This window comes from Acartia tonsa, chromosome 8 (genome assembly GCF_053477335.1).
Source record: "Acartia tonsa isolate MP-2025a chromosome 8, ASM5347733v1, whole genome shotgun sequence".
In the NCBI taxonomy this organism is placed as follows: Eukaryota; Metazoa; Arthropoda; class Copepoda; order Calanoida; family Acartiidae; genus Acartia; species Acartia tonsa.
In genome coordinates, this window is record NC_137267.1 from 11,163,163 (window position 1) to 11,186,518 (window position 23,356).

Consider the following 23,356-nt stretch of genomic DNA (forward strand, 5'->3'; position numbering starts at 1 on the left):
AGAAATCCACCCTAGAAAAAAATTAACCCCCCCCCAAACCAAATTTTTTTTTACTTTTTATTTTAAAATCTAAAATAAAAAATTGGGTTATCAAATTCGACTCTCCCCTCCTAAAGTGCCCCTAGAGGCCTCTAGGGGCGTAGCCGCTAGTTCCAATATAAAGAATCAATTCCTTTCTAGCAGATTCTCTAACAGTATCACATAAAATTGTCTCTACATTCTAAAAAAAAAGAACTATATTATCAAGAACAAATACATATATATATTTTACTTTATAACTATAATTTACTCTTCTTTGTTATTTCAACTGTTTTCAGCTTATTATAGACGGTTTTTTTTGTATTATAATCCAAATAATGGATGTAGAATATGACAGGGGAAAAATTGTCGTCAATTTAGCTTGCTTACATGATACTAATTTTTAGGTTAGTTCATTCATGCAGTAGGAGGGGATGGGGTAAAGAGGGTGGAAGGAGGAATTGTTATTTTAGCCTGCTGCGTGTTTTTACTTAATTAGAGAACATGAAAACCTTGTGTAAAACCTAAGTAATAATATATCCCCAATGTATTTAGTTGTAAGAACAAGAATAAGTAAGGTCCAAGAAAAAAAGTATCAAATTTAAAACCTACTTGATCAATGATTCTCAATAAACTGAATGATGTTCCAAGTATAACAATCATTGGTATGATAAAACCTGAAAAGCATAATTAAGTTAAAAAATAAACAATAATTAATATTTACTGTGTATCTCTACTGCGTGTTTAAGCTTGTTCTTGTTGAAGTCTAATTCGTGGTCTGATTTTGTACAGTGTATATTTTGTATATAAATGGTTTTATATGTTTAACATTTAATTTTAGAAAGGTGTAGCTGAACCTATTTATTCATTTCTATAAAATGTATCATCTCATTTTTCTATTACAATAAGGAAAAATCTACGGCATGCTTTGAATTTAGATTGGGTGTCTGATTTGTTTCTGTGCAGCTACTTTAGGTTTTATCATGTACGTCAATCTTTTGGTTCGGATGAACCGGATGATAAATTTCCAATATCATCCATAGTTTTATCCTAACTCTAAAATAGAGCAGGAAGGGAGGGGTCATTAGGCTGTTTATTACATAGGTCCCCGAAGTATTCTTATTCGTTGGCTCAACAACTATGAGGACTTTTATTGAATTTGATTGGTCAGTTAATTAAGTTGAGTGTCAAAACGTTTCAACACTAATTTCAATCTACAGATGGGATAATTCTATGTATCATACTTGGGGATGTTGTACATCTATTTATCGGCCATTGTCTTATCTCTTTAGATCCCTGTATAAACCGGATAATAAATTTTTAAGTTAGATCTTAATTCTAAAATATAGTCTATTCAGTGTCTGCTTATTCAGCCAATTAATTCTATTTAAAATTGCCAAAAATCAAATATTTTGTTAAAGTAAAGTTGGAGTAAAACTTGTTTTTTAGGTGTAACTGAAAGGAAAGTGGGTAAGAAGGGGGGAGAAAAAAGAGAAAGGGGTTGAGGGGAAATTTTCCCTTAGAGTTGTTTGTCAGAATCACATTCCCTTTTCCCTGAGTCTATTAAAAATTGCTTACGGATTGACGGATATGCATAAGTTATAAAGTAGCTGTTCTTCAAGAAAACTACTTACCACAAACCACAATGAAAATATTGTAGGTAAAAATGGAGGGAGAAAAAACTGACGCCTTCCAGGCAGGAGCACAGCTGGAAAAAATATGTTTTTTTAAAAATGAAACTAATATCTATAATAGAAAGTAGAACGATGTTTGTTTGTCTGTTTGTTTGTCTGTCTGTCTGTCTATTTGTTTGTCTGTCTGTCTGTCTGTCTGTTTGTCTGTCTGTTTGTTTGTCTGTCTGTTTGTCTGTCTGTTTGTTTGTCTGTCTGTTTGTTAGTCTGTCTGTTTGTTTGTAGCGAAGGATCTCGCTAACCACTGAACCGATCGGGTTCTCCTTTACAGGGTAGCTTCTCATAGGTCCCGGGAAGGTTTATAACTATTTTATAACCCCCGTAAAAAGTGAAAAATCCCCCCCCCCCCAACAAATTTTTTTTTCTTTTTAAAACTAAAATTAAAATAGTGGGGTGGACTACCCTCCCCTCAAAAAAAAAATTTCCCTCAACATTTTTTTACATTCTTATTTTAAATCTAAAATACGAAAATTTGGTTTTATCAAACCTCTTGGGGCCGAAGCCCGTAAAGGCTAGGGGCGAAGCCGCTAGTTGTTAATATAAAGTAATACGGTGTTTTGTCTGTAGCTTAAGATCTCACTAACCACTGAACCGATTGGGTTCTCCTTTTCGAATACCTCTACAAAGGTCCAGATTTAAGTCTTGGCATGGTTCAAGGCTATTTTTTGCTCTTTCTACCATTTAAGATACAGACAGTCTAGGCGCAGAGCCGCTAGTATCTTTACAAAGTAAATGATGCCTTCTGTCTGTCATATAATATCTCGCAATTGCTAAACTATTTAATTTCATCCTTTCAGAAAAGTTTGGTTTTAAGGAAGGGAAGTTGGGATTTCCTTAATAAGTAAATACATATATCTTTAATCTTTTAGATAAATATACAGCTATGTATTGACAGACAAACAGAATGAGTTTATACAAGAATAGCTTCACTCATGTACTTAATATCGCAAATAAATATCTTCAATATTGAATTTTTCTTTCTTTTTCTTTTTTCCTTTTAGTTTACAAACAAATATTGCAACTTATACTAAGAGTAATAACTCTAATGTAACTGTTATCGAAAGCAAAAGTAACGTTTCATATGTAGACAAACGTTTAATGAAAAAAAAATCTACTTATAAAGTAATGGACACACGGGCGGACAAGGTAACTTAGGAAATATTTCCCAAAAAATTACAGACATGTACCTTCAATAGAGCTCTAGAAAATAAGATTTCAGACGACCAAGGGAATCTTAAAGCTATGGGAATCTTCACGTAAAAGTATCAGTCTTCCACATTAGATAGCAGCTAAACTAATCGATATATTAACTCTTTATACTTTGTCTTATAGGCGGACATTTCAACATATGGTAACTTTGTTTACACTAGAAATGTTTTTAATTTTCCATACCTCATTCCATTTTCTTCTGGTACATATAGGCCCCATCCTAAACAAAGAAAACAAGGATGACAATAGTTAGTTATCGCAACTTTCCGTGGATATTAAAATGAAAAATATAAGATTTAAAGAAGTTTTGTAATCCCCGAAGGCCCAGGCTAATAAAACTGGTATTAATTTTATGATTTGTGATTTAATTTTCGTGGAAAAATGTCTGTAATACGATACTATACATGATTTTTCAGTTATCACTCTATAATGAAGAAAAAAAGTAATCAGAATATAATAATTAATCTTTTAATGAAATCTTATAAGCTACTTTAAAGAGAGAAAAACTCTTTTTTGATAGTACTGAGAAAAGTGTATTCTCTTCAATGATTAGGTTTGAAGAATACATTTTTTTATTTCTTTTGATTGATGATAGGAATGATAAAGTTCAAAAGAAGCAAAGATTAATGATAAATTAAAATTACATTTAAATTTATTATCATAAGTGAATAGTTACTCTTTTAAGTGTTCTTCGGAATCAAAAATGTGTTGAACCTTCCGGCCATTTGTCTACAGCGAAGAACTTTGCTGACAACTAAACCGATATGGTTTTCCTTTACAGTAAAGCTTCTCACTGTTCCAGATAGTTTTCATTTAGAGGGAGGATAACCACACCCTCACAAAAACACCGTCTCTAGAAAAAATACCCTTCTTCTACCCAAAATTTGATTGTTAAAGTTTTTCTTAAAACTTAAAATAAAAGTTGAGAGTCAACTCAAATGCCCATCAACTACGCCCCTAGAGGCCTCTATGGGCACTTGAGGAGAGGAGAGTCGAATTTGATAACCCAATTTCTTATTTCAGATTTGAAAAGAAAATGTAAAAAAAATGGGGGAGGGTGGTGGTACCCTCTCCCAAAATAGTTATTAGAAGCTATCCTGTTACGGAGAACCCGATCGGTTCAGAGGTTAGCGAGAACCTTTCGGTACAGACAAACACACATCCTGTTACTTTATTATAAGGATATCAATAAATGTTACTTTTTCTAAAAAAAAAAGATGTTAAGGTAAAGATCTTAGAGTAGGTTCGTTTCTAAAACTACTAAATGCAATTTGTTTCGTTTATTGGGTAGATAAATTGTATAACTAAACTCAACTTTTTTTGTGTACGTACAAATAACGTGTTTTACAATCATTGTAAAAAAGATGAAAAACTCCTTTTTGAACTTTTAGCTTTCCCTAACTTTTCTCACAATCTGGTGAGACAGACCGACAAACCATTACAAAGAAACTTTGTTGATACAGAAAACTTACACTTTTTGTAGCGAATCTACTCTGTAACTCGGTTAAGTCGGTCTATCCGTCCTTTCTCTAAGTTAATTGTGTATATTACAAAAAGGGCAAAAATGAAATTAGTTTAAATATACGTAAAAAAAATTCTTGGGCTTTTTTAAAATAAAAAAAACGTTATCTTGACATCTCTGCGTCAATTATGGATGTAATTATCTCATCTTACGAAACTAATTTGTTTAGAAATAAAGAATTGTTAAACAAACACTTAAAAGAAAAGAATAAATAAACACATTACTTAGTTATATAAAACATGAGGTTAATTTCCTTTATAAACCAGTTGACCATAAACACCCCTAACCAATAGACTTCAGTGACTGGGAGTAATGGGGTACCCCCTCAAACCGTTGTAACCCAGGTCATTTTACCCCCTTCAAAATAAAAAGCTTTGACGTCCCTGTCCTAAACTTTCTTATTTGAAAAATGTTTATGATATTGATAGAAACATAAAAAAAGAAATGTATTACGGGCAAATAACTTTAAATGTTATCTCTAGATTTAGCGTAACATAATAGCCAAACGTTCATTTTAGGAGCAGAAGAAATAAACAAGGGCCTAACTTAGTGCGTAACTAACATTAACGTAGGAAATATCTTAATTTAAGCGCGTTTTTAGTAGAGAAGCTACTCTATAATTTGAAATTTACGTCTGTCCTTAAGAAACGTTTTCCTATGACATATGCCCATCTAATCTATACATTGTTTTGTCCGTCAATCTGTTATTTTGGTTTCTAGGTCGATTCCTAGATTTTGAAGTTTTCGTGATTTTCTCAACTCCTTTTCAAGATAGAGGGCAGAAATTTTAGGGATTAATAAGTTTTACATATTTTCAATAAGTTTCATTAATATTTGTCCATTGACTGGGGTGCTAGATTGATTCCTAGATTTTAAGGTTTTCGTGGTTTTCTATATTTTTATTCAGGATTGACGACTGAAATCATCAGGAATTGAATATGCTCTTATTCTACATATTTCCATAAAGTTTTATTAAGATTTGTCTATTAATTGCGGTGCTAGACCGATTCCTAGATTTTTTATTTTTCATGATTTTAAAGGTTGCGTGATTTTTAAAGTTTTCGTGATTTCCCTATTTCATCAAGTTTGATGTTCATTGTCTGACACTGCTCTATAGTAATTTTATTCCCGATATCCTTTCATAATTTTTAAGCTTCGCTACTTATGGATGTTGTCATCCTTGTTTGGATATTTGTGCTCTAGTAACGATTAAAGAAAATACGCTTAACTTCATGAATAAATAATCACAAGAATTTACATAACTACAAAGAACAGGGAAAATAATGTCAAAAGATTAACTTGAAGTTTCTTTTTTGTGCGACCTTCAGAAATATACCTATTTTGCTAAGTAACTAAGTATCAGGTCGTAACTGAGATCTTTTGTTGCAGACTTAGGCAGGCACTTCCTCTCTTATATAAGGAAAATATTAACATTAAATGTTGTTATGTATTACAGTATTATCCCAAATGCTTTGTTAATATCAAAGATACCCTAACTGTCAGTAAAAATAATACCTTTATATATCTTATAGAATGGGATTCTACACAAAAAATATCAGATGCTTATCTTGAAAAACAGCAGAGAATATTGTACATTTAAATCCAAATTTTACTGACATATTCAATGTTTTTCCTTATGTTTGTAAATTTAGGGACTAAAATGCACGTAATTTTGCGAAGAATAGCTAACCACAAGATGACACCTTTTTAGTCCATTATATTTTTAACATAAGATACTTTAACATAGAAAAGGAAAAGATTAAGAAGCAAATAATGGAGTATATCATTGACTAGGCATACACATCCAAAAGAGTATTAGGGTAGAAATAGAAAAATTAACAGAACTTGCTGAGTAAAAATACTGCAAAATGTCTTTTTTAGTATTAATACAAGCACATTACTTGTTATCTAACTAATTAGTGAAGAAAAAAGCTTCGAGAATACAAATATGGATAGATATTCCAAAAAGTGGTGTTTAATAAACGAATTACATGTTATAAACCTAAAGTGACGATAGTTTCCACCCTGTCAAAATATCCACAAATATTTTATATCCATTATAAAACATTAGTAAACAAAACTTTTCTACTATAGTCTTAGATGTCGATCTATATCGTCAATGCTTTAAACATCCACTTAGTACTATTCAGAGAAGTGATATGAAGGGGAAAATAAGCAAGAAATAAAGAGAAAAATTGTCAATGGTATATGCAAAAAAAAAGAATTTTAAAAGGAAAAATGATGAAATCGTTATGAATTAATGCAACAATTGGAAATAATTGTCTATCCTTATACTAAAGTAACAGGATGTTTGTGTGTCTGTGTGTTTGTTTGTACCGAAGGATCTCGCTAACCGCTGATAGGTCCTGGGAAGGTTTTAAACTATTTTTGGAGAGGGTGTCTTCACCCCCGCTCCCCCCCAAAAATCAATTTTTTAACTCTTTTGAAACCCCAATTTAAAATGAAATGAGGTCGACTTTTCCCCCCTCCTACCAGTGCCCTAGAGGATTCTAGGGGAGTAGCCGCTAGTAACTAGATATTATAACCTGATATTTTTTTAAAATGTTAATAAATTTAATGGAAAAAAGTGCATAAGATGAAAGGAAAAAAAGTATGTACTGTTAAATCCTAGAAAATTATTATGTAAGGATTTTTTCATCTTACCCAGATAATCTGGTTAGGCATGGAAACAAGGATTTGTAAATGAATTATACTTTTATCTTCTTGTCAATAATTTAGACTAAACCCCCTACCCTACACCCCCTTTACAATGGTCTGAACTCCTAGGATTAAAACAGCAAACAGAAGGTGTAAATAGTCACACCCTCTGCAATTTATGGGGGGTTATGAAAAAAATTTACCCATCAAAGAATTCTTGTTTGATCATTTTGACCACCTGACTATATAAAGCAACAGCTATCTTACTGTTTGTATTGCACCCTACTCGATTTTATATGCAAGTCGGGGGGGGGGGGGGGGGGAATTAATATATTTGTAAGCCCTTTGTGCAGACACCCGGGGACCTTTCCGTCTGCTAGCAAATTGCTTTCTGCACATTTGTAGCGACTTGGGTGTGTTGATATTCCCGATGCTATTGGCGGATTTGCAATGACCTAATTAAAAGTCGGCACAGGGTCCACGGGACATACAGTTATTAAACACCTTGCACCTCTATTGTTTTACTTCAATGTTTAACCCTTTAACAAACACAAACAAGTTTTATCCCTCAACACTTGATATAATTTTATCAACCACGTTATCCCTGCTTTTAATTAACATTTATATCTTTATACTCTTTAGCAAAGGAGATTCTCTACAAATTTCAGATGTCTGTTGGTTGATTGATTAGCTAGATTTTGGATTGTCGTAAGGTACTTGTCATGTTATTTTGATGACCATTTCAATACAGAAGTATAGTATAAGGAAAAACAGGGCTCGGCATCCGCGCGGAAGCCGCATGTAAGCCTTAGTGAAATCGTCAAAATTATTACTTTAAAATTTAGCCTGATGTCTAAACCTGTTCCTAAACAGACAATTCATAGTTTTCCAAAAAAAAAATTGTTTGTCACACTAGTGGGTTAAAATTTGAGGACTATGCGCGGCTGTCGAAAACCGAGGAATAGAAAAGAAAGCTAATTTAGTCCAAACGAAAAATATAAACAACAATCATTTATATAAACATTTAATTGATTAGAAAACAAAATGGTCGCAATTTAAGAGATTTGGTAACTTGTACAATTTATTCAGTAATGAACTAATCTTGAATATAATGTTGTTGAATAATACTGTAACAAGGATGTTTTTGTCCATTAGTAGCTAAACAAATAATGAAACAATTTACTGAAATACCAAGAACTGAAAAAAAGATGGACAAAGTGAGATTTTTCCACATCCATCTTTAACATTAGTCCAAAAAATTTACATTTCCCCCATTCCATTACCGACAAAACATTAGAATGGAAGTCTCGATGATTTTTTAAAGGACACGTATCTCTATGAGCAGACTGTAAAATCCCCCAAAATGAAGCCAACATACAGACAGATAGACATCTGGATTTATGGAGTAGCATCTCTATGCTAGAAAGAAAATTATCTAATGCAATTGCGTCAACAAAAATTGAATAACGACCAATTAGGCACAAAATTAAGTAATCTACTTTTTAAAAGACCAAGGAATTATTTTTAAGGGTTCTTCAATTTCCAACAATCACTGTGTTTTCTATAAAGCTTTGCATCTCTCATCCTCTCTTTCTATTATTGAAGGTGAGCTAAAGTATAAGCTCCCGTTCTAATTATGAAACAATATGGATATATAGAATTTCAAATATTGGAGGAAAGGCAACGTATATGATTTAGCTCAAGTTATACTTCTTACGGAAATTGGAGATGTGTTAATGCATAAGCTACAGCACTGATTAGGCACCTCAAAGTTGATGGAGACTTACCTAATGTTGGAGGTAAGGCAAAACGTAGGCTCCAACACCAATTAGTTATTTAGTTATTAATAGGTAGATATGTGTAAATACCTAATATTGGAGGTAAGGCAATGCATAGGGTCCAACACCTGTTGGTTTTAACTAGGTAGATGTGTGTAAATACCTAATATTGGAGGTAAGGCAAAGCATAGGCTCCAACACCAGTTTGACAGGACCAGGTAGATGGACAATTTCCTGCAGGTCAGCAGAGCCATCCTCCGAGCACTCTAAATAATAAAACGTTAAAATTTATTCAAACATGGGGGAGGGGGAGGGGCTTCCACGTTTAAATTTATTTTTAAAAATTCGATTAAATTTTTTAGGGTGGGATATTTTTTTCAGGGTAGATTTCTCTTGGCAGGGAGTAGGTAATCTCCCAAAAATAGTTGGAAACCTTCTTAGGACATAAAAGAAGCTGAAGTGTAATAGAGAACCATATCGGTTCAGCGGTTACCAAGATCTTAAGTTAAACACCTGGATATACTTTATATTATGTTAAACAGACGTACTCACGTTGAGACATATCTAAGTCATAGGCAGTCTGAAATACATAAAAAAAACTTAACCTGTAAATTGAAAGCTACGAATCTGAATATTGATATACACATCAGATTATTTACAGACGACATTCCTGAACAAAAAAAATATATAAAATGAAATGAGACTTCAAGATTTGTTATCGTTTCGTTTAGAAAATATTATCTTTACTTTTTTTTACATAATCTAATTTGAGTTTGAAAAATACAGAGAAATGCACTTTTCGGGGGTTCGAAGAAATTCTTCATTATTTTTTCTGCAATTTTGTTTTTTCTCTCATTAAAACACAAGAAAACAAACATTCGAATAAACCGGACTTATTTCTTTAAGACATTATTTTCTTTTACCAGTAAAACACTTTTTTTCATCGAAATCTAATTTTTCCTTTCCCATTACCGTTTGACTGACATACCAAATAAAATACTAATTTATAGAGTATCCTAACAACAAAATGCTTAAAATATCCTTATACTAAAGTAACAGGATGTATATATGCTTGTCTGTGTGTTTGTATGTTTGTATCGAAGGATCTCGCTAACCGCTAAACCTAACGGGTTTCCTTAACAGGGTATCTTCTCATAGGTCCCGGGAAGGTTTGTAACTATTTTAGGGGAGGGTACCATCAACCTCTCAAGAGAAATCACAAAAAAATCTAATTTTTGTAGGCTGAGAGATTCCAACGCAAGACGTAGAGACTTGAAAGCAACATAGATAGGTATCGTAGAGACTTGAACCAAAAAACCAAACATTTAAAGTGCCACTAGAGGCCTCACCTAATAAAGTCAATAGGAAGCCAGTCACCACACACGTATCTTTTCCTAGGTCCCAGCCATATCTAAAATATCAGTTGTTAGATAATACATATAGAATGTATAGAAGACCAATTCCATAATTGGACTACAAGCAATACAGTCCAGTGTAAGGTCAATCTGACCACATTATTGGTTAGAAGGTGTCATATTTTAGAAAGTAGGGTTGCTATTTTACACTAATGAAAGGGGCAAAGCCACTAGTATTTTAAAGGTACAACTTTAAAACTTTTACCAAAATCGTAAATCTGTCGACTTAAAAACTTTTTGATTTTTAATATAAAGTTTACTTTCTAAAACCAAGCTTTTCTCTTAGTTTTAAAAATAATATTGTTTTATCAAATGTTGAAAAACTATTTGAAACTATATCATCTAATTGTTTTGTTGTGTTGTTGTTACCTTGTTGCCGCCAGGAAATCAACAGGTATTCCATAAATGGTTATTCCAAGTTCTGCAAAGATTATGTTCATCAGAATCATATGGAAATCTGTCCGCAACTAAAATAAAACAAGGATGACAACAATCATAAAAACAATCCTAAAATAATCAGGTAAAGAACCCTAACATATGGGTTCAGAATAGGAATATAACTTTTAAGAAAAAAATTTCATTATTAATCTGCAATGAAATTATTGAAAAATTTGTAAGTGTAAGTTTTTATTAAAGAAGGTAAGGCCTCATTGTTAAAGAAATCCTCACCCGGTCCTTTAAAATTGTAGAAAATGAATGTTTGAAATTGGTAATTTTATAGTCCTTCGCTCTGCTGAATTCTTTTAATTTTAATTCAAATACAGACAAACATACAGAAACACAGATATGTGCATTGAAAATTATGAGGGAAGCTAAGAAACATGAAACACCCAAAGAGAAAAAAATATTTAGATAAGTTTGCTTTTAATCCTTTTGTGTGGTGTATTCTTCTAATACATGGAAATTAATTCAAATTAAAAAAGTTTTACAACAAGCCTCGGAAACTTTGTTGTTTCAGGTATTTCAGGAAATTAACAAGGATAATTCTGTTGATAAGAAACGCAGTAACAACAAAAAATGATTTGTAAATATTAGTACAGAAATACAAAATGGCTATGGGTGTATGATTACGAGCTTAGAGTTTTAACCTAATTTAAATGTCTCTTCCTAATTGTTTTTTAATTTATAATAAGCTTTAATTCCATAACACAATTTTGCCATACCCGCCCATCAAATTATAAAGTAAACTTTTAAGTACTTTATGTAATTTATTTAATTTTACTTTTTTCTTTCTTTTCGTATTGTATATACTTAGCTTTAAAATAAGGAGACAGTTACAAAATTTAAGAGACAGGTTTTAAAATTCATTACGCTCTTTCTCATAGGTCAATAATACGATGAATGCTTGGCTTTGATTGTCTTATGTAGTATAGATACTATCCCTAATTAGATTATGCGGAAATAGAGAGGTTTGCAGTGATTGGCTTCATTTGCTATGATTTTTATTACTTATTTCTATAGTCGGCCAATAAGATATGGAGTTAACTTTATGCTGATTGGTTTTTCTAAACATAATTATTGGTTTCTCCTTTAATAAAAGATGTATAACCCAAACAACTACCTAGCCCCTGTCTTGGTGCCCTTTTTCGTCTGCTAGCAAATTACTTTAGTTTTGTATCTCAGTTTAGTTTTGTATCTTGTCCTGATCACATGTTTTCAAGTGATTAGATTTGGACAAGGGTGATTCAAAAAAATATATAAATCTCTAACAAATTAAAGTTATAGCTGTAAAATGGGACCAAAAAAGATCCCTAACAAACCACCTCAAGTGACTCAAGTAAAATTGGACCCAGTCACTAGTGCATTTTTAAGTGAGTTAAAAGTTGATGTAAATAAATTGACATTAAATGAAAATTCTGTTAAAAGTGTTTTAAACACCCTAATTAAAACTATCGGTCAACTTAAAAATGAAATTACCCAGCTTAAAGAGTCAGGAAGTGAGAGTTCAAGCGACGAGGAAGAGTGGGAAGTAAAGGGTGGAAAGGGGAAGAATGGTACAAACTTGCCCAGAGGAGGGGGAGGAGATAACAACAGATGGAAAGGAAATGGTGTTCCCACCAACATCCAGGCACAGGTCAGATAAACAGCGATCACATTGACCAGAACCAACAAAGAGCAATGAAAGGTACTTTATTATTTGCCTCACCAGAAAATGCAGCCAAGAACCTTAAGTCTATTCTAAAAGAGCCAGAAGAAATTGGAGAAGAACCATACACCCAGCAAATATGCGACGCTATAGAGAAGTATTATGGTGTTCATATTGACCCAGCTCTGGATATTGAAGCATGCCACCCTACATCCAAAGGTTGTGGTATTATAAGGTTTAATAATCGAAGGATGGGTTCAGCATATGCTAAACTATGTTCGGCGATTTTGAAAGGGCCCAAGCCATCACAGCCCAGGAAAGAGGAGGAGATTGTAGGTCAACCTGGAGAAAGAAAGAGAGGGGCGACGGAGGGGAACGAGATGGAGGGAGGAGCGATGGAGGGGGAGGCATCAGTGGAAGGAGCCCAGAAAGAGGAGGTGAGAAAGGTAAAACGACCTAACTTTTGGTTAACTTTCCAACTCACAAAAAGGCGTTCAGATTTAATCAGAAAACTAAAGGAGCTTAAAAGGGATGGAAAGATAAACCATTTTACTTCTAATGAAAATGGTGTTATCAGTGTCACTTTGAGCAAAGGAGCGGCTCCTAAACGGCTTACTTTGGATTACAAAAATGACAACTCTAAAACTTACTATGTGGGTGAGTTACTCCAACTTGTCTCCTGCAAAATATGATAAACAATCCGAAAGTGAATCAAACTAGAATATAATGGTGTAAAAATGGGATGAATATTTTATTTTTGAAAAACCCGAATTTTAAACTAATCTCTATCTGTTATCACTTAATATTTATTTTACTATGTATATGTTCTGTGTAAATTATCATAGCATTAAAAATGGGTTGTTTAATGCTTTTTTTTCTTTGGTACATTTAAACAAAAATAATATAAGCATTCAAATTAAAAATGGATGATGAGTTAGTTAATAATCTTGGACATAATTCTTTGCAATTAGATTCAAATTTAAATCATTCGTGTTCTTACTTTGAAAACCATGAATTTGTAAACTTCATTGGAAAGAGGGAGGAAAAGTTTTCAGTCTATAGTCAGAATATTAGAAGTATAAATAATAAAATCGACGATATACAAGAATTATTATCGGAGATAGAAACTGAAAAATTTTCTTTTAGTATTCTATTATTTCAAGAAATTTGGGCAGCAAATAACGCACAGACCACTAGATTAGAAAATTATCAAGATATTATCTTACAAACAAGGGAAGGAAAAAGGGGTGGGGGTTTAGGAATATATCTTAAGCAAAACCTAAGTTATGAAATTATTGATGAATTATCATATATTTTAGAGGGCGAATTTGAGACTCAATTCATAAAAGTATTTTTTGGTAAGAACAAATTTAAGATTATAGGCAACATTTACAGAATTCCTGGTGGTAACTTAAATAACTTTATAGAATGGTTTGGAGAAAAATTAACATTTCTTAAAACTGACCCAGTTTTAAAAAAATCTGATGAAATTATATTTGGGGGTGATTTCAATGCAAATTTTCTAAACTTTGATTCCCACAACCAAACAAATGATCTTTTGAACCTATTAATATCCTCTTCTTTTCTACCAATGATTACTCTACCTACTAGAATTTGTCAAAATTCAGCAACTCTCATTGATAACATTTTTAGCAATAAAAAGCAAGAATTTTATGAAAGCGGCCTAATTTTATCTTCTATTTCTGATCATCTCCCAATTTTTTACTTAAATGTAACTTGTGAAAAAAATACTTCAAACCAAAAACAATATTATTATGATATGAGTCCAAATAACATAGAAAACTTTAAAGAGAAACTCTCTTCACAAAATTGGGAAGGTGTTAATAATGATAATATTCCAAAAACTGCCTTTGAAAGTTTTGGTAACATATTAGAAAAGTACTTTAAAGAGAGTTTCCCTTTAAAAGAAAAATGTGTTAACAAAGGAAAAGTTCCAATTAACCCGTGGATGTCACAGGAGTTATTAAAAATCAGAAAAGCCAAAAATAGGGCCTTTAAAAACAAACTTAAACATAGGACTGAATCTGCTGAAAATAAATTTAAATGCCTAAATAATAAATTCAAAAAACTTGCTAGAAAAGAGAAGAAAAAATATTACCATGAAAGATTTGAAGATTGTGTTACTGATATCAGAAAGACTTGGTCGCTAATTAACTTAATAGTCAAGAAAAAAAAGTGTAAAAATGACGTGCCTTGTGTTTTTACAGATGCACAAAAATCCTATAATACTTTCTCTGAGATAGCCAATGGTTTTAATGACTTTTTTGTTGATGTTGGGCCAAGACTTTCTGAATCAATACCTCAATCTTTTAAATCTTTCAGGGATTTCTTGGGGGATCAATATGATGAAGAATTTAACTTTTAGGAAGTAAACTCTTTTATTATCAATATAACTTTGTCCAAATTAAAATCAAAATCAAGTGTAGGTAATGATAATATCTCTATGAAACTTTTAAAAGAAATAATGCCAATAATTGTAAAGCCTATCATTCACCTGTTTAACCTCTCTTTAAACACTGGCTACATTCCTGATAACTATAAATGTGCAAAAATTATACCTATTTACAAAGCTGGTGAAAGAGATAGATTTGACAATTATCGTCCTATTTCCATACTTCCAGCCCTCTCTAAATTACTTGAGAAAATTGTTGCTTATCAAATGATTAGATATTTTGAGGGAAACAAAATGTTATATCAACATCAATATGGCTTCAGAAGGTCAAGAGATACACAACAACCACTGATACATTTAATCAACAAAGTTTATGACGGACTGAATAAGCCCCAATCAGAATACAGTGCCTGTGTGTTTCTTGACCTTAAAAAGGCATTTGACACGTGTGATATACCAATTTTACTATCCAAACTAAAACACTATGGTTTTAAAGGTGTATCTGCAAAATGGTTTGAAAATTATCTAACTAATAGAAAACAGTATGTTGAAATAAATGGTGTAAAGTCCAAAGAAAAAGTATTAACTCATGGAGTACCACAGGGCTCTGTCATTGGACCAATTTTGTTCTTGTTGTATATAAACGACCTTCCAAATTCAACAACCTTATTTTGTAGCCTTTTTGCAGATGACACAATCTTTTGTAAAACCTCAAGTAATTTAGAAACCATAAAAACATCATTAAATGAAGAATTAGATAAGGCATCAGTATGGTTTAGGGCAAATAAACTTTCTTTAAATGTATCTAAAACAAAATACATGGTCTTCAGACTTAGCAGTATGCAACCTGTCAATAATAACTTTAGAATCTTCATTAATGGGGAGGAAGTTGAGAGAATCAGCAATGAAAATGAAACAAAGTCTTTTAAATTTGTTGGGGTACATCTTGATGAATTTCTCAATTGGAATGAGCATACAAAAATGGTAAAAAACAAAGTTTCTAGTTCTCTATATGCATTAAATCAAATAAAAAATGTTCTCCCATCAAAAACTTTGAAAACGATTTATTCCTCAATGATTTTGCCTCACTTAAATTATTCTAACATCACATGGGGTCTCTCTAAAAGTAAAGATATTGATCAAATAAGAAAACACCAAAAAAGGGCAATAAGGATTATTGTAGGTGCTAATTATAATGCACACACTGAAATTTTGTTTGGACAATCTAAAATCTTAAAATTTGATGATTTGGTAAATTTAAACATTTTAAATTTTATAAGTAAATTTTTTCATAAGAAACTCCCAGAAAGCTTTGATAACATGTTTAAAGTTCTTTCTTCTCAGAGATCAAAAAAGTTACTGATAAGTATACCTAAAACAAAACATCTTGAATATTTTCCAGCAGTGTCATTTCCAAAACTTTGGAATAACTTGAGAATTGAAATAAGGCTTTCAGACTCTGTAAAGAAATCATTGTCCATGATTAAAAAAGATTATTTTTTAAATTATAAATCATTTCATTGCAACAAAAGAAAATGCTTTTCCTGTAAGAAATAAAATCTGTACCAACTTCTGTAACTGTAAATAGTTATTTAGTCAACCCACTTAATTATTGATCTATTAAATTTGTGTAAATATCTTTATATAATAAATAATTTTTGTAATTCTCGCTATAAATAAAATAATAAATGAAATCAATTAAAGGGGTAAATTTACGGCCTACTCCAAGGCTTAATTACTCCTTGCTATGCAATTTTTAAAATATGATTTTATATGTATATTTAATAATTTAAATGTATTGCATTAGTTAATAAATTCTATTCTACTTTCTGCTCATTGGAAGCGACTTGGCTGTGTTATTATTTACGATGCTATTGACTGTTGCTTTAAAGCCCATTTGAAAGTCGGCACAGTGTCTACGGGGTGGGGACATACAGTTATTTAACCCCTAACCCATCTATTATATTACACTTATCCTTTAATAAAAATTTTTTTGTAGGGGGGGGGGGAAATTTTAATTTTAGGGGGGTTGGGAGTGTCCCACACCCCCAGAAAATAGCTTTTAAACCACCACAGGACCAATAGGTATATAATCTGACGAGTAGAATCCGATCGGTTTAGTGGTTACAGAGATCTTAAGGGACAGACGTACGGAAGGACAGACAGACAGACATTGTTCTACTTTTTATTATAGAATATAGATAAATACTTTAGGTGCTGTAAAGTATAGATAGAGTATGAGACAGTGAAGAAACAGGCTGCCAAATCCAATTATAAACTATAATTACCTTAGGTGCTGTGAAGTATAGATAGAGTATGAGACAGTGAAGAAACAGGCTCCCAAATCCAATTATAAACTATAATTACCTTGGGTGCTGTAAAGTATAGATAGAGTATGAGCAGTGAAGAAACAGGCTCCCAAATCCAATTATAAACTATAATTACCTTAGGTGCTGTGAAGTATAGATAGAGTATGAGACAGTGAAGAAACAGGCTCCCAAATCCAATTATAAACTATAATTACCTTGGGTGCTGTAAAGTATAGATAGAGTATGAGACAGTGAAGAAACAGGCTCCCAAATCCAATTATAAACTATAATTACCTTGGGTGCTGTAAAGTATAGATAGAGTATGAGACAGTAAAGAAACAGAATTACCTTAGGTGCTGTGAAGTATAGATAGAGTATGAGACAGTGAAGAAACAGGCTACCAAATCCAATTATAAACTATAATTACCTTAGGTGCTGTAAAGTATAGATAGAGTATGAGACAGTGAAGAAACAGGCTCCCAAATCCAATTATAAACTATACTTACCTTAGGTGCTGTGAAGTATAGATAGAGTATGAGACAGTGAAGAAACAGGCTACCAAATCCAATTATAAACTATAATTACCTTAGGTGCTGTAAAGTATAGATAGAGTATGAGACAGTGAAGAAATAGGCTCCCAAATCCAATTATAAACTATACTTACCTTAGGTGCTGTGAAGTATAGATAGAGTATGAGACAGTGAAGAAACAGGCTCCCAAATCCAATTATAAACTATAATTACCTTAGGTGCTGTAAAGTATAGATAGAGTATAAGACAGTGAAGAAAGAGGCTGCCAAATCCAATTATAAACTATAATTAACTTAGGTGCTGTGAAGTATAGATAGAGTATGAGACAGTGAAGAAACAGGCTACCAAATCCAATTATAAACTATAATTACCTTAGGTGCTGTAAAGTATAGATAGAGTATGAGACAGTGAAGAAATAGGCTCCCAAATCCAATTATAAACTATACTTACCTTAGGTGCTGTGAAGTATAGATAGAGTATGAGACAGTGAAGAAACAGGCTCCCAAATCCAATTATAAACTATAATTACCTTGGGTGCTGTAAAGTATAGATAGAGTATGAGACAGTGAAGAAAGAGGCTGCCAAATCCAATTATAAACAGGTACACGGCGCAGAATTGGAACACCTACAAAAAATGACTGTATAAAAAAAATTAAAAGAACTGCTATTTAGTATACTAGCGGCTTCGCCCAAAGCTGAGATTTGATCAACCTAATTTTTCGTATTTTAGATTTAAAAGAAAAAAGTTATTTTTTTATTGAGGGGGGGGGGGGAGATTTTTCATTTTTTTGGGGGGGGGTTGGGAATGTCCCACCTCCCAAGAAAATAGTTATAAACCTTCCCGGGACCTATGAGAAGCTACCCTGTATTTAAATTTCAACTTTGTACAAAACTTAAATTTTGACAAACAAATAGGTAAGACATTCATTTAGAATATTTAAGATTTCAAAATTTGAATTGTGATTGAAATTTAAATCATCCACTGTATATAATTTTATAATTTGAACATTATATAAAGTTATAATCTTGTAAACCAAAATTTAATGAATTGCATTCTTCTAATAAAATTTTCGAACTCGGAGTTTTTCTACATTTAGAGTAAGTATGTCAGTAAGTCCGTTACGGACAGCTCTTGTGATAAAGACAATCTTTTTTTAGACATTGTCTTTTATGTCGTTAAATAGGGTTAAGATTTATAATGTTTATGAATTTTGAATGATAATTTTTAAAATATTTGTTATTCTGTTTATTTCAATTTCTTTAGTTTGTTATCTTTCTTGTTTATTTTTTTAAAGAGAGAAACCTGACACATTATCCATTTAGCCAGGTTTATTAACTTTTATACTGTGTTATAGCACATATGTGGGCCATAATTTCCACACAAACATCAACAGTAAATTGCTAATTAAAAATACCGCCATCAATGTGAAGCTATTACATTAGATAGTAGGACAAACAAATATCATGCCTGCCAGAATTTGATAAGCAGCATATATATTGCACGTAAATTTGTTGGAAACTTGCTTAAATACATGATACTCTTTAATGGACATATTTATATTTTTGAATCTTGATTATAGAGATTCTTTGATAAAACAGTGTGCGTTAACGGACATTTTGGTAACGATTATACACTTTTTACGCTTTCTAAATCGTAACTATCTGTTACCGGAAGAACCATGCCAAGCTTCAAATTAATAGAACAATTTAACCCCTAAATTAACAATAAGAGCCATCCATTACGGATATATGGATCAACCCCAATTATAGAACAACTTCGGCTTAAACAAAGCATGATTACATTGTCTTAATGCTAAAACAGTATTTTATATTAAAAAAACTGACACTTCTTGTACGTAAGTGATAGGACACCCTTATAACATATTAAAGTTTCGTAACCTTTATTTTAGCATTCATGGTTTCTTTTTTAGGTAACTTTTTTCTATGAATATTTTATCATAAACAATATATAGATCAAAATTGATGGAAAAAAACAAGCTCAATGTTGACAAGCATAATTGTATTCATAAGTAGACCATAAATAACAAGCTAAGAGTATGGAAGATTAGGATGGTAATGCAAATATTACTTTAAAGTTAATGGAAATTGCCTTATGTAAAATGAAGGCAATCCTCACAATTTTTAAATCAGCATATAGATTTAATTTTGCTATGTACTGCTATGAGAGATAGAGGTGACTCGCACCCGTAATTGAAATAGCCTAAAACCTGGGTCTGATTGTCCCTAAAAATATGATCCTAATCGGTGAGGCGGTTAACGCAGGGATCAAAAGGGATAAGACAATGGCAGATAAATTCATATACATCACAAATGATGATACACAAAATTACCCCCTCTGTAAATTACATTTAGTGATTGAAACGTTTGGGACACTCAACTAAATGAATTAACCAATCAAAATTCAATAGAAGTCCCCAGGGTTGTTAAGCCAAAGAAAACTTTAAAATAAGACTTTTGGGACTAGTGTTATAAACAGTCCAATGTCCCCTCCCTCCTTGAAATTACCAAGATCTCAAGTTTATATGCGGACTTATTCAATGAAAGAGAAGCTGCTTAGCAATCTGGACAGTTAAAACAAATAATAGTACAGAGAATAATTATACAGGATAATAATAAAATTTAAATAATAACCAAGGCGGAGAAAATTAACGGAATCTTACTTGACCTTTTATACGACATTTAAAGTTTGTCTAACCTTAGAAAAACATTTAAATTACATAAGAAAGTAAATTTCTGTAATAACCTATAATATAAAATATAAAGATTTGAGATCTCAATAACTACTGAACTGATTGGGTTTTCTATTATAGGGAAGCTTCACATAGGTCCCGTAATGGTTTTAGGCTATAATATTTGAAGATTTAAGTCTTGCGATGATTTTAAGCTATGATTCTATGCACTTTCTACCTCTAAATACAGAGTCCCTAGATGCTTTGGGCGCTATTCAATCTGTTATATATGTTGTTATTTTAAATAAAATTTATTTTATATGACATAATATTTAAAGTTTGTTTGACTTTTCCAAAGCCTTTAATACTATTGAACCTAAATAAGCATTTAAATGAAGATAATATTTTGTTTCGTTTTAAGCTTTAATGGCTTCTCTTATTGTGATATTCTTATCAGGGAAGCCTTGGCAAACATAGAAAAAGACTCACATAAAATCAAAACCGTTTCCTAAAGTAACTCTTAGATTAGATTAGGTTAGGTTAAGTTTGGTTAGTTAAGCTTTATCATAGTTAAGTTAGAACCCTACATAAAAGGATCAGACATGTATAGAGCTCACTGTAGAGGCTAAAGAGGTAAAATAGTTTTCCTCTCGAATTAAAGTCCTTACTTACTATAAGCCCTTTTAATGCTATCAATTTCTTCAGTAATCCTATTGATTTCTAAATAAAAGATATTTTCTGTCATCAAAATAGTAATAAAAATATTTTTTATCAATTTCTTTTCACTAGCAAAACCCCCCTCTTCTATGAACGTGTTACTAGCCCTCATATCCCTTACTTCACTTAACATATCCTAAATAGTTAGTGTTTGTGGTACACTTTGGGTTGTTCGGGATATTGCCTTTGATCATTAAATACGTATTATTTTTTATTTACTTCCTAGTACGTATATCCTTAATGACTGCGTAGCATTCCTATAAACTTCCTACATCTATGATGTTTTCCTTAATCATTGACGTACAGAAGGGGAGTATCGACACTCCCAGCAAACAAGATATTGCTTCACTATTTAAAACCCCTGTCCCTAACCGTATGTAAGTCAAATTTGACATTCAAAGCATTTTGATGATTTATGTGCATTAATTTTTTTTCAGTTTACCTTTCCCTCGTTTATGTGCCTTATTATTTTTAAAAATATCTTTTAATTGATTTTTGTTTTTGACATATAATTCTAATAATGTTGTTTTGTAATGTTTCATAATTTCTATTTGTAGAATATCTTTTAGTATCAGTGTGCAACCCATAACGTCACCCTTACATTAAAATTGAAAGGCAAAACTATGTATATTGTCAAGGTGCGGCACATAAATCCGGACTTTTTTTAAACGGCCATAGCGCCAAGACTACTCGACCGATCAGGACGTTTGACCCCACTATGAAAAGCTTAGGTAATGACCTTTTTACCCTTAAAAATCTTTGGACGATGTAGGACGTGTACTACGAGCTGGCAGCGCATATGTTCAACTAGGCAAATTCGAAGTGCGCAGGTTGCTCATGAAACTTGCTGAAGGTACTGTTAGATACATAAGTTAGGTACTAGAAATTACTAGAGTTCTTTTTTCAAGTTGGCTTGGCCGTAGTAATCCGGCAAATTAACACGTGGCAGATTGTAAGATGTTAAAAACGCCAAAAATCTTGAAAATTTCACGATTCTCGTCTACAGGGGCCCATATGGAACCTTGAATCTCATTTTAGACTATGGGTTGCGCTGACAACCCTAGCTAAATCTTCATGCCATTTCCAAAAAGGTATAAAATGTTGTTCTAGCTCAACTGTGGCCTAGATAAGAGCCGCCGTGTCGAAGGGTAGTTTGAAAGATGGGAATTTAGATCCTGCGGTTACTCACGTCCCTAAGGAAATGTTGCCTCCTAGCAGCCCAGATCTTAATCCATTAGACTATTTGACCCACAGCTACTTTGAAGCATGCACCAATAGACGTGCCTATACCACAAAGACCTCCCCCATTGCCACTATCAAGGAGAACTTCGCCAGCTTGTACAGGGACATGGTGATCAGGGCCTGCGGGCGGTTCAGGGGGCGGGTAGGGGCGGTAATTGAGGCTAGCGGCGGTTTTATTGAATAATCTAATAGTCATATACCTATTTTGCCTCTCAGTTTTTAAAATTCGATAAAATCTTTAAAATTTACGATTTTATGTTCATTTGTTTACAAATTAGAAAAAGTCCGGATTTATGTGCCGCACCCTGTATATGGGTTGACATCCGAACCAAGCTATCTATATGTCTCTCTGTTTTTAGGCTATTTTACGGGAGTCGGAAAAAAAGCTTTAGGAAAGCTTATTTATTATATCCCCCCTCCTTAGAACATAAAAAGCCGCAATTAAGTTTTTTCTCTTTAAAAAATTGTTAGTGGGTTAGGTTATGGATAGTCTACTGGTGGTTTAAGAAATTTTATCTAATTTTTATTTCGTGTTATAAAGTGCAATTCGTTGTGATAGGTACAAAACTAAATATCAGTGTAATCGTGTTTTGGTCTATCTATCTTTCTATTTTTCAGTATGGCTTCGAATCCGATTAATAACCGATGGATTTCAACTGGTTCTCAGCCATACTGAAAAAAAATGTATAACATAGTATATTCAATTAATTTAAAAATCCATAAATTTGGTTTAATAAAAATTTTTTTTTTCCAATTAACATTAACTTTGGAATCAATTTTTAATATTATGCTTAAGTAATAGCATGTACGTTGGTCTGTCTGTCTGTCTGGGGATACGTACCATCGGATGTAGCTCTGGCTTCACTAGGTACGGATCCAAAGTTGGAGAGGTTGCATTGATCTGAAGATCTGGTATATCCAACATTTTTTTCTCTAAAAATATCACATTAAAAAAATAATGTGTTAAATAAAGACGTCTAAATAATTTAGCTGTTTATTACCCGGTAGCTGAGTATGAAGGGAATGTTCCACAAAAATTGAAAAAGTTATATTAGAGATTTCCTTCTCTCATACAGTT

General features: G+C 32.3%; 1 protein-coding gene across 1 annotated transcript; it reads right to left on the reverse strand.

The window, feature by feature from the left end:
• Nucleotides 1-121: 121 nt before the first annotated feature.
• LOC145325698 (rhodopsin-like) lies at nt 122-23,207 on the reverse strand. The gene is made up of 10 exons (XM_080168652.1): nt 23,120-23,207; nt 18,159-18,254; nt 10,661-10,758; nt 10,226-10,287; nt 9,482-9,546; nt 9,040-9,142; nt 3,102-3,138; nt 1,653-1,726; nt 631-695; nt 122-220 (listed from the first exon to the last, which is right to left on the reverse strand). The coding sequence occupies exons 1-10, from the start codon at nt 23,201-23,203 to the stop codon at nt 122-124; spliced, it is 783 nt and encodes a 260-aa protein (XP_080024778.1). The 5' UTR covers nt 23,204-23,207.
• Between the last annotated feature and the right edge of the window lie 149 nt (nt 23,208-23,356).

Excerpts from the sequence above, each read along its gene's own strand:
- LOC145325698 (XM_080168652.1), bottom strand. The coding sequence starts at position 23,203 with ATGTTGGATATACCAGATCTTCAGATCAATGCAACCTCTCCAACTTTG. Across the intron at positions 9,143-9,481 it reads TCGTAGCTTTCAATTTACAG|AGTGCTCGGAGGATGGCTCT; the intron begins GTTAAGTTTTTT and ends TTTATTATTTAG. Across the intron at positions 3,139-9,039 it reads TGCCTTACCTCCAATATTAG|GATGGGGCCTATATGTACCA; the intron begins GTATTTACACAC and ends TTCTTTGTTTAG.